This window comes from Neolamprologus multifasciatus, chromosome 6 (genome assembly GCF_963576455.1).
Source record: "Neolamprologus multifasciatus chromosome 6, fNeoMul1.2, whole genome shotgun sequence".
NCBI lineage: Eukaryota > Metazoa > Chordata > Actinopteri > Cichliformes > Cichlidae > Neolamprologus > Neolamprologus multifasciatus.
The window spans coordinates 613,758-625,646 of record NC_140444.1 but is presented as its reverse complement, the minus strand read 5'-3'; the positions used below and the strand labels follow the sequence as shown (position 1 = coordinate 625,646).

The window sequence follows — 11,889 nt, the reverse complement described above, 5'->3', positions numbered from 1 at the left end:
GTGAGCCCAAAAAAGCTTTTTCTGTTCGCCACCAGAAAAATCACGTGAATCAGCGAATCAGCGAACACGGCGTCCTGATGCTGAGCTGACCAAACCCTAACTCAAAGCTGAGGGGTCAGAGGTCGAGCCCCTGAGGGTCGTACGGTTAACACAAACCAAAGAGAGACCAACAAAAGTCTACAGCTGCCGCGTTACTAAGGATGAGGCTTCAGCTTCGTGACGACACACGCGTCATATTCTCGCCGTCCGTCTGTGGTCGCGTGAAAGCCGCTCGTTGAGCTCTCAAACTCCAACGAAGTCGTGAGCGCATTTGAAGAAGAAAACGTCATTAGTCCATTTCCTGGACTACGCAGCGTCCACCTTCGTCTTCTTGACGGCTGCCACGACTCTTCGTCATCTGTGGCGATCCTGTGATGGCGTACGTCAGCTGATTCTGACTCGGACATACGCAGCCGTGTATGTTTGATTGATTCGTGCGTTTGTAAAAGACAAACATTTCTTTGGTCTCGCCGGCCGTAAACGACCCGGACGCCGAGGTTGCCCAACCCTGCTCTAGTGTATCTCCTCGTCCACAGCCAATCAGCACCGTTCTTCACTCTCATTGGTTGTTGCTGAAGCTGCTTCAACAGAGTAGAGCAGAGTTTGACTTTGATCAGTCTGATGGTGAAACATGTTTCTCTGTGCTGGGAGCTCTGGTTTCTGATCCTTACAGTGGGTATTTAACTGGTTTCAGTTTAACTGGAGCAGGTAACCCAGCAGGTCTGACCAGTGTGACGATGACGCACTTCCTGAGTCCTGATCACACCTGAAGTTTCCTTTAATCGCAAATTTAGGATCCGATGCGCTCGGGTGCGGTCTGTGGTGCGGGAACGCCCCCACGGACACCCCAGGCACGGTCAGTGGGCGTGTTCATGCTGCAGGTGATGCTCGCTTAGAAAAGCTTCCAGATGCATCGAAGTAAAACTGTTGAACCCTTGAAGGTCACAGGTCACAGGAAGCTCTGTGTCGAGCAGCAGACGAGAACACTGCGCCGAACACAACAGCTGGTCTGAAGTTTAGTGACGCGGACGTGTCGCTCGATGCCAGAAGAAAAGATTTCAATCTGAACAAATAACGATGGAGATCATCCGCTGGCGCTCTGCAGAACATCTGCAGAACATCTGCAGCGATGTGGTTTCTCCAAAAGCTCTCGACGATTAAAACTCAGAATAATGTTGTAACGCAGCGAGGAGATGATCCTGGCGTCACGTGTCGGTACAAAGACGACGAAATTTTGACCTGTTTAAACGTTTTTAAATTCCCGCCCCCCAAAACGCTTTGTTGGCTCTGTGGTCACGTTGGCCCCTCCCACACGCTCTCTTATTGTCTGCTGACATCACGACCCGGTGATGTTTACGGCTGACGTCACAGTGCCACCTGTAGGCTGAGAGCAGTATTACAGTCTCGTGATCCAGTAACATGAACAGCAGGTGTGAAACAGTAAAAGTCTATTTTATAAACTGAAATGACCTGTAATATAAACGATTTCATTCTGAGCTTCATTTTTATAGAAGACGTGTAGCTGTCGTCCGTGACGTGAAACATACGATCAGCCTGTAAGATCCCACGCCGCCGCCGCCGCTCAGCAGGATCGCCTGTCGGTCCGACCGGCGTCTCTGCTGACGTGTCCCTCGTGTGTTTTCCTGTCTGTGGCGAGGAAGGTGACCTGAAAGCAGTGTCTTTGTTTGTTAAAGGAAAGTGCCTGAAGCCTCCTCTTCATCCTGTCCTGGTGTACGTTTCCCTCGGTCATGTGTAAAGAATATACGGTGAATTCATGAGTTCGTCTTTTTATATATAATTCACATTTGTACCGATGTAAAAAACAAAAACACAAAAAGATATAAATCTGTGTATCAGGTGTATGATGTACATTTTCAGTTCTATTTTTTTATTGTTTCTATTCTGTGAGTGAGGAGATGAATAAACACAAACGTCATCTGGAAATGAAAGAAACCACTCGGATGGTCTGTGTGTCTGTGTCGGTCAGGTTGTGGGAGTGGCCTAAAGCATGAGCCTGTGCGTGAGCACGCTGTGAGCAGACGAGCGCTTACAGTCAAGAAGTCCCCGAAAACCTTTCGTACGGTTTCTCTGGGAACAGTTCACGTGTGTGCAAACGTCTTTCCTTTATGTGAGATGTGCAGTAAAAATTCCTTTTAGCAGGAATATTGAAAGGCTTCAGCTCCCCTCGCTCATCGGTTTTACACAAAAACATCAATGGGCTCCTACAGCTGTTCCTCAGGAGCTCAGCTGAACACACGCGGTTGAAGTTCCTGAAATATTCGGACGGACCAAATCCATGTGAGCTTCATTGGAAAGGCTCAACTTTGTGAAGTGATTCCATAATATTCAGCTGACTCTGCAGGTAAGTTGGGTACTTTAGCATCTAGCTAGCCCTGCAGAAGAGGAGCGAGCATGAAGGGAACACCTGGCAGGTAATTTGAAATGTGGCGTTTCTACGAGCTCAACAAACACACAAACTGTTTGTGTGTTTGTTGCAGCTAAAGGTCCAGCTGCTTATTTCACAGGGAGAGACCAGAGTTCACTCAGAGACGGACAAACATAAGAGAGGAAGAGGAAGGACGCTCATTTAAAGCTCACATGTTGTGAAATCTGTACGTGTCACATGATGTTTGTTCATAAAGCTGCAGATAAACAAACGGAGGCAGAGAAACGGTGATTTAAAGGCTGCTGTGCAGGATGTCTGTGCTGTAACGCTGCAGAAGATCCTTCAAGAATATTTGTAGTTTATCCAAAAATCCTTTTGTTCTTTACAGAAACCAGGTTTATGTAAAAGTTTGTTCCTCAGCTGAGGGAACTCAGTTACCATGGTAACCCCACCTGCTCTCTGACTCCTCCCCTCCTGCTCTCTGACTCCTCCCCTCCTGCACCAGCTGACTGACCCTCAGAGTGGGCAGAACTTTTTAAAATCTCTGAAATCACAGCTGATCGTTTCTAATCATCCAGTGGACGATACACGAGGACTGATCAGTGATTGGTTATCAGCTCAGGATCATCACTGGAGGCTGAGCGCTCACCTGGATCACCTGGATCACCTGGATCACCTGGTCGTCCTGTCTTCATCTTTTTATGGATTTTGCATTTTTTGTGTTTGAAATAATCAGAGACAGGAAGTGACACAAAACTTTCAACAAGAGTGTAAAAGACCAGGACAGAGCTGAGGTACGGAGGTGTGAGAGCCACAGAAGCCTTCAGAGCTCAGAGTTTAAAGGTCTGGAGGAAGATTTCTTTCTATTCCGTCTTTAAGAAAAACTTAAAAAGCAGAAAGTTTTTACTTTGCTGCAACTTGAATGTTTTCACCGTCTTGCAGCCGTTTGGCTGTGGGGACGCACGGATTGGAGGGAACCTGCAGCAGCACCTTGATGTGCTCCTCTCGTCCCCCAGCGTTCGTACACGCCCGTCCTGTTGGTGGCGCTGTCGCCTCGCTCAGTGATGGCACGCTGAGGTTTGCAGGATGTTTGCACCGCACGGCTGTACCAGCAGGACCAGGTTCAGCCTGTGGCGCCTGCTCCCGTCTCTGCCCTCGTGCAGGGCCTGAGGTTCGTCTTGCCAGACATGAACAGGAAGCATTGTTAAAGCATAACGTGACACTTTATTTTGACAGGAACTTCCTGTTTATGACCCTTTAATAAAAACAGTTTGTGCGACATTTATGTTGTGTAGTGTAACACTGTACGATACGTACGTGTGGTTTCTGACACTTGAGCTAACTTCAGACCCTCCGTCTGCTCGCAGAGGAAGCAGGCGGCGCCCTCCAACCTGCTCCAGGTCACGTGTGCAGCACCAGTTACCATGGCGATGTTGAATGACATTAAGGTGGTTTGACCTTCATGTGTTTCTGGTTTGAGCGGCCTGAAGCCGTGCAGGTGTGAGCTCTGACAGGAAGTAAAGAACGACAGCAGGAGCACGAGCAGTTATCAAAGATCTCCTTCATGGTTTAATATTTGAATTTGTGCCACAAAAACGTCACGTCCGCAGCCACAAATCACGTGCTGAGATTTCTACGTGCAGCGCGTCGCCGCCGCTGCTCTACTCTGCAGATCATACATGTATGTATAAATATGTACAGTTTGGAGCTTCTTCAGCAGGGCTCTTCTCCGGGCGTGGTTGTGCTGTAGGTGGAGAAACATGGGCGAAGGAACCGTCCAGGTGCAGCACATGCTCATGGGCGCGTACAGGAATGTTAGGGGGGGTGGAGTTCTCCGCCAACAACACGAGAGCGCCGAAGGCAAGAATGTGACGAGGGTCTGCGGCCTGAAGGCACGGCGTTTTCAGGGCGGCCCTGTGAAGTTGGATCAGTGGGGGCGGGGCGGGGGCGGGGCATGCATGATGCTGGTTTAAGCGTGTGCTTCACTGGACGGGCCGAATAACTCGAGCTGTGAGAGGAGATGGGGGCGGGGCTTCACTGTTAAAAATGGGACACGTCGCTTTACTTTTAGGAAATTAGAAGAAAGCCCGGTGTGAGTGGGGGCGGGGTCTTTGACAAAGGGGTGGGGCCTGCACACACAATTACAAACCACTCAGTCTCTCTCTCACTCGTGCTGTCTCATTCTCTCTCTCTCTCTCACTCTGTGGTTGCCATGGTTACATTGAGACTCGGGGGAGGGGCGGGTTCGGCGTGTGGCGGTTTCGGGCCTCAGCAGCAGCCCCCGGACGAGGTGTTGACTGGCTTGCTCTGGATCTTGACGTTGGACTTCTCGGCGGCGCCGGCCGTGGCGCCCGGGCCCATCCGCTTCTTGATCTCGGCCGCCATGGTCATGAAGGCCTGTTCCACGTTGGTGGCGCTCTTGGCGCTCGTCTCCAAGAAGGGGATCCCCAGGTTATCTGCAAACTCCTGCAGAGGGAGGGGGGGGGGCACACTGTGAGTGGATTCGCTGTCAAACACATCAAACCTCAGAAACAACGCTCAGCCTCACAGCTGCAGTTCCTCTGACGACCAGCAGAGGCTCCAGCTGTGACTCAGACCCCATTTGTCCTTCGCACAGCTGGAACGCGGGTTCATTTTAAACCGACGCGTTCTCACCGCTCCTTCTAAGGAAGTCGCAAAACCCGCAAACAGTTCAATTCATCAGACAGATTCACGAGTCGCAGAACTCAGCAGCCACGAACACGAGAGCTGAAGTGGGTCACGCTCCTGCTGCAGAGCCGTTTACGGGCGCCGTCTGAAGCGCGACGTGCTGTTGTTTGTGTTTGGACCAAAGCTATACTCGATACGTTTCTTTGCCAATCAAACAACATGAATCGTCTGGTTCCTGATCTGCTGCCAGCTCAGCATCTCCAACGCCGTCGTCGTGTTTACGGAGGGAAGAAACGGTAAAAACAGCGTCTTCTAAGGACGGCGGTCGAGAGCGCTCGCTGCTTTCAAGCAAAAACCAAACAACTCCACGTTTTCCTATTGGTGGAAGAATAAAAACCAATTTAAAACAATAATATGGCAACACGGCGTTTGGTTGTTTAGGAACACCGGGAAGTTTTTAGAGTGACAGCGGCGAGAAGGAGCGAGCGAAAGAGTTTTAAGATGTGAGAGATTTGGCGTAGTTAGTGTATAGTTAGTGTATAGTTCGTGTGTAGTTGTGTTGTGTCAGAACAATGCTGAATGTCACCCTCAGGCCTGCAGGTATCAGGCTGTGACGTTCACGTTTATCTTATAACGGACAGAAAGTAAAAATTTAAAATCATTTGTGTGACTTTGATGCAGAACAGCTGATTGTTCTGTAAATAGAAAAAACGCCTCGGCTGCAGTTTTAAGTAAACAGCAACAAACTGTTGTTTACAAAACTTGTGTTTGGGTTTTAAAATGTTTCTATTTGTATTTCAAGTTATGAAAATGATTCATTAATGTTTGTGGTTGTTACAGTAAAATAGAACTTTTTATGTTTTCAGTCTGACCTTAGATCAGTCGAGCTGACTCCGTGTGTCCAAAGGAAACAGTAAACATGAGTTTGTGCTGAAAACAGTGACAACAAACCGTTTTTAAAGGTGAAATGTGGAGGTCACAGAGGTCAAAGTAGTGACAAACGGCCGAGTTTACCCGGGGGACTGACATTTGTCACGTGTGTGGAGTGTAACTGCGAGGAGGACCCGTGTTTTTTCTCCGTCACGCGCGCTTCATCATCAGAGGTCAAAGGTGGAGGAACTCAGCACAGGCCTGATGGCACAGCGAGTGTCAGCGCAGCAGCTTCCTCCTCTTGTGCTGACTCTGCGTCTGCATCCACTTACTCATGCCTTCTACTTCCTGACACGTGGCGGCAGCGCGCTGATGGCCGACCCCAGAACAGTCCCTTCTATCCTAACTGACCCACGGATGCCGAGTGCTTCTGTCGCCCACTGATGGAAGACTGTGACCTCTCACCTTAGCTGTGGTGTAGTCCACGACCTTCTTCGTTGTGAGGTCACACTTGTTGCCTACTAGCAGCTTGTTGACGTTCTCGCTGGCGTAGCGGTCGATCTCCTGTAGCCACTGTTTGACGTTGTTGAAGGACTCCTGAGGACAGAGAGACGTGAACACAGAGCTTTTCACACTGCCGACAGCCGCCTGCAGGGGGCGGTGTTAATCCACTCATTTCAGTTTCACACACAATTATGACAAATACCCAACAGACAGCCCCTCCCTGACACCACCTCACTTCCTGCGTGTGTTCAGAGTGCGTGCGTGCTCCTGTATGTACGGTGCAGGCAGAAACCAATCCCGCTCCTCCCTGCACACCTTTGTGAGTCTGTGTGTCTGACATTAAACAGCAAGTTTAACATTGGGTCAGTCCCGCATGATGGGAGCGTCCAACAGAACAGAAACACGTCAGGCCGGCTGCTCGCTCGGCGAGGAGGGCGTGTTCCTGTGTGTCTGTATTGTGTGTCTGAACTCGTCGGGCCGGTTTTCTCGCTGCTCTTCAGTCGCTGTGTTTGAGCTGCGAGCGAAGCTGAACATCTACTGGCCAATGAACACGAGACGGGAAGGGTCTAAAGACTGAACTTTCAAAATAAGAGCACTGGCCATTTTCCACTATGGAACAGATGAAATTAACAAAAATAATCAATATTAAGACAAGTGAGCAAACGACAAAACATCTAGATCCTGGCCCTCACAGTTAGCTTCTGAACAAGGCTTTTATTTTGGTAAGCTGGACATGTGAGAAGCAGCTCATCCCTCCTTCAGGGTGCCCCCACCCCCACCCCCCCACCCTGCTCATCAATGACTGACTGGACCTGTTGGAGAACTTTGTGCTCACAGACGTCTCTGAAACCATCAGCGGCTCATGGAAAACATGCTGCTGATGAGCACTTCCTGGATCTGAGCAGATGTTACGGGTCAGAATCTGTTTGCCGTTTGTATTTCCTTCATCAGCGCCGCGAGTTGAGCTTCTGTTATCACCACCGAGCCTTCAGACTGTTTTATCATGTGTTTGGACTGCGGGAGGGAGCCGCAGAACAAACACAGAATCCACGCAGGAAGCTCCAGCTGGAGCCTTCCTGTTGTGCGGCGGCGGTGCTGACTGCCACAGATTAATATGTCGATCTTATAACCGTGTATCAGGAAACATAACAAGCTTTAAAGTGAGTGAATGCTGAGTTTTAGGGCTGCTGTCAGGTACCGACACCGTGAGCAGCCGTCCCGGGTCATCAGCCACGTTGCGCCCTGAACCACACACGTCACGCTTTGAGCGCCGTCGGCACTCACCTGGTCCGTCACATCGTAAACCACAATGATGCCGTGAGCTCCTCTGTAGTAACTGGACGTGATGGTGCGAAAGCGCTCCTGACCCGCCGTGTCCCACTGAGGAGGAAAAGCAGAGCGTCAGTCCAGTCAGAGCAGAGTGACATCATCACCGCGTGTGACCAATCGTGTGCTTACAATCTGCAGCTTTATGGTCTTCCCGTCCAGCTCGATAGTCCTGATCTTGAAATCCACGCCAATGGTGCTGATGTAGCTCTCTGTGTACGTGTCATCCTGGACACACACACACACACACACACACACACACAGGTGAGTCTGTGCTACAAGATGCAGTTACCATGACAACATTGTGTAAGAAACACTCACTGCAAACCGGAGCAGGAGACACGACTTCCCGACCCCAGAGTCCCCGATCAGGAGCAGTTTGAATAAATAGTCACTGTGAAGACAGAAAACATCATCACACACACACGCGTCACACTGCTGCCCGTCTTTATGAGTGTGTGTTTGGTGTGCGTGCTCCTTTAAAGAAAACAAGTCCAACAACACACAGCTGCTTCCGTGCTGGACTTTTACTGTGGGCGGGGCTTCACACACACACACAGGAGCGCAGGTGAGGCAGGATAAGGTGTTCCTCAGGACTAACAGGTGTTTTTACCTGCAGACGCTTTAGTGACACAGTTTGGAAGAACGTGTCTGAACAGACTTTGTTCAATTAACGATAACGAGTCAGATGTTGAGTTAAAAACAAGGAATGACATCATAATCATAATCAGTCATCAACACTAATACTCATATTATTCTGTTAATAATCTCCCATTATTACTACATTACCTGCTATAACACAGAATATTTAATTGTTCTGTTTTGACTTTATTTGTTACTCAAACATTTGATTTGCTGACAGCAGAAGTCTGTTATTAAGTTATTAGCTCGTACACAGAAGCGACAATGATGACGATGTTTCAGCTGCAGTAACACAGGATGAACGAAGCCTGTGTGTGTGTGTCCTGTACCACACACACACATGAACACAGCAGGAACGCTGAAGTAAACAGGCTTTGTGTATCTTAATGTGTGATAATGTTCAGCAGCCCTTTGACTAAACGATCAGAGTACTGTGGATTCTGGTTAAAGTACACCGTGGGGTCGACTGGGCTAAACACCCGATAGGTTGATCGTTTATCTGAGGGATCAGCTGTTCGTTGGTGTCAACTGCAATGAAGTAACAACATATTACCCAATAACGGGCAGACTTCCTGTTTGCGGCGCATACGTCACACCCAGCCCGGTTCGGGTTCACTGACGGAGCTGAAACCCGAACCCCGGGCCTGACACTGGAATCGAACCGAGTGAGCCGAGCCTGTGTGTCAATAACACACCCTGACCGTTAAGCTACGTAGCTGCCGTTAGCATGCTAATGGCTAGCGTCTCTGACAAACTGTTAGCGAAATCGAAAAATTCACCGGTTCAGGCGCACGGAGCCCGGACAACCGTGCCGTTAGGCGGCCCTTTGGTGTTATATCTGAGCGCTGTCACTCGGTCTACGCTGCGTTCACAGCCCGTTAACGGAACTGAGAGACAAAGCAGCGGACGGTCATCTTCAGTCCGCCCGGCTAGCTTGCGCTTTCATTAGCTTAGCTTAGCATAGCTCCTCGGCTAATCTTCCAACTCCGCCGGAACGGTCACAGCCGACATCAAACTGACACTTACTATTCGGGATTCATCGTTGACTACAGGCTCAGAACCGTCACTGCGGTGGATTCAGCTGCAGGTCGTCGTGGATTAATCTGTAACTGGCCTCGTAGTGAAGAAAAAACACAGTTTTTTCTGATGGAGTGGCTAAACTGCCCGTCGCAGCCAGAACAGCATAATCGAATCAAATATGGCTGTCTCACTACCTACCCGGAAACGCCGCAGATTGGAATCATGGGTAGTGTAGTTCTGTGAAGATGGGCGTTTACACGTCATCAAGACACACAAACAAGATGACGTCTTATACTTAAAACGTATACATATATTTTTATTATCTTATATTTGATTATTTAGGCAGTTTTTGCCAGGTATACGTTGCTGTGTTGATGTGTACGGTGGCCCCTAGAGACAAAGCACGTACAAACTCCAAAACACTTGCAAACTCCAAAACACATGCAAACTCCAAAACACTTGCAAACTCCAAAACACTTGCAAACCTCAAAGCACATGCAAATTCCAAAACACAACGGAAGTGCTCCAGGACGCTAGGGGCAGTGTTGAGCTTTTGTTACCTAGTAACTACACAAGCCAGGATGTACCAATGAACTTGGGGTCTGCAGCCTTAAAGACCGCATTTTAAGGCCGATTACGTCACAGCGACATGACGAAGGCTGTCCCAATTCAAAGGCTGCTCAAAATGCGGCCCTCAAATGCGTCCTTAATTTCCCTGAATTTTAAGAATGGGTCGCTGTAGCCTTCATGGCCCAACATATCCCAGATTTCATAGCTCGCCTGTGGTGTGGATAATTTTGCCGAAAAAAACGGCTGAAGCGGAGCCGCCGAAGAGTAAACTTTCAGAAGTAAGTACTGAATATTATGTCACTTATTTATGCGCAAATGTTTTTTATAATGAAGAACATTAAAACATTACTGTTGGCCACATGTCGGGAAAGTTATGTGACATTAGCGATGTTTGTACTAACTTGGTTTTAAAGCCTTTACTCCAAAATATACGCCGTTCAATAGTTGACTTTAATCTTAAAGAGAATGTGATGATTTTATGGATAATTAAAGTCAGTCATATATCCACAAACACAACAGGCTGAAAGTCAGTGATGCTGCTCGGTTTGCAGTCCTGAATATCAAGCAGGATTCACTGCACTGTTAATGTTAGCTATGTTATATTGCTGCCTCTGTTCGGTGGTGTAGAGCCAAACGGACTTTAACGTGTGTTTGAACGAGCTGACGGTTCACTCGTTAAGCTGAAAGAAAGATGCTTTAATCACAGGAGTCACACATGTGTCCACTGTACCATCTGGGAACTCATCTTGTTTTGTAATAACACAGTCCTCCTTCTTTTGTGCTGTTTTGTAGCAGTGTATACACCTGAGACTGTCACCTGTCTGTCTGTCCTGCACTCTCTCTCTTTTTCTTTCTCTCTGATTGTGTAATAAAAGTATGAACATGTATTTATAAGTTACATTTGTGTTTGAATCCTGCAGCTTATCACGCATTTGATTTCCATGTGTGACAACTGCAAGTGTCCAGAGTGAGGACAGACTGAGGGACTCACTGCTGCACATCATCTGTGAGGCTTTGCACCCCTGATGATCCACCAGGACTCAGCAGTGTGTGAGGAAGAGGAGGAGGAAGAGCCAGCAGCAGCTGACAGATGGAGAGAATAGACAGACTGTTCCCTGTTTGTGAAGGACTGCTAGGAAAGTTTAACATAACTAATTGTCTGTCCTGAATCAGTCTTATTAGGTAATGTTCAAATAATTTTATCATTCCAGTGTTTGCAGTGTGGGAGAAAGTACTCAGGGCCTTCAAGTTACACACTATGAAAGGAAGAAACAAGTTTAATATTCAGAAACCTAAAGTATGTATCAGCAGCTGAATGGACCTAAAAATAAATGTTTGTTTCAGTTCTATGAAGCTTTGAGTATTTTGGATTAGTAGCACTGCTGTGTTTGTTGCATCATATTGCTGTAATTGTTTATATGCTTTATATATTCTGAGGTAAGTTGATCTATAGTGTTACATCATATTCTATAATGATGTTATGTGTTTGTATACTTTCTGCCCAGTTTGACCCATTTAGCAGAAGTCAGCCTGTTTAAGGCTCTGATATCTATTCTGTATGACTTAAAGCAGTTATGACATGGTCTGATTTTCTCACCCAATAAAGGAATATTCAATATATCAGTCTACTCTTCATTTTATCAGAAACAGTTATCACAGCTCATATAATTTCTTTTTACACGCGTATGTAAGCAATGAGCCAAATTTAGTAATGCCAACATACTGAAGGAACAACATTTCTCTCTTATATATGATACACCTATATATGCACTGTCAAAGATACTTGTCTTTGAGTGAAGATTTAAGGTGATAAGACATAAATAACTGCAACTTGAATCTGTACTGAGGCTCAGTATTTGACACAGAGTTCATGTTCACTGCTG

The 11,889-nt window shown here is 47.6% G+C and overlaps 1 protein-coding gene across 1 annotated transcript; it reads right to left on the bottom strand.

The window, feature by feature from the left end:
• Window positions 1-3,971: 3,971 nt before the first annotated feature.
• On the bottom strand, window positions 3,972-9,640 carry LOC146516045 (ras-related protein Rab-1A). The gene is made up of 6 exons (XM_085162543.1): window positions 9,443-9,640; window positions 8,096-8,168; window positions 7,907-8,002; window positions 7,733-7,828; window positions 6,410-6,541; window positions 3,972-4,891 (listed from the first exon to the last, which is right to left on the bottom strand). The coding sequence occupies exons 1-6, from the start codon at window positions 9,454-9,456 to the stop codon at window positions 4,694-4,696; spliced, it is 609 nt and encodes a 202-aa protein (XP_085018669.1). The 5' UTR covers window positions 9,457-9,640; the 3' UTR covers window positions 3,972-4,693.
• Window positions 9,641-11,889: the final 2,249 nt, after the last annotated feature.

Bases quoted from the DNA above. Each gene is read 5' to 3' on its own strand.
- LOC146516045 (XM_085162543.1), bottom strand. The intron at 8,003-8,095 runs GTGAGTGTTTCT...GTGTGTGTCCAG, and splicing joins GTCTCCTGCTCCGGTTTGCA to GATGACACGTACACAGAGAG. The intron at 6,542-7,732 runs GTGAGTGCCGAC...CTCTGTCCTCAG, and splicing joins TTTACGATGTGACGGACCAG to GAGTCCTTCAACAACGTCAA.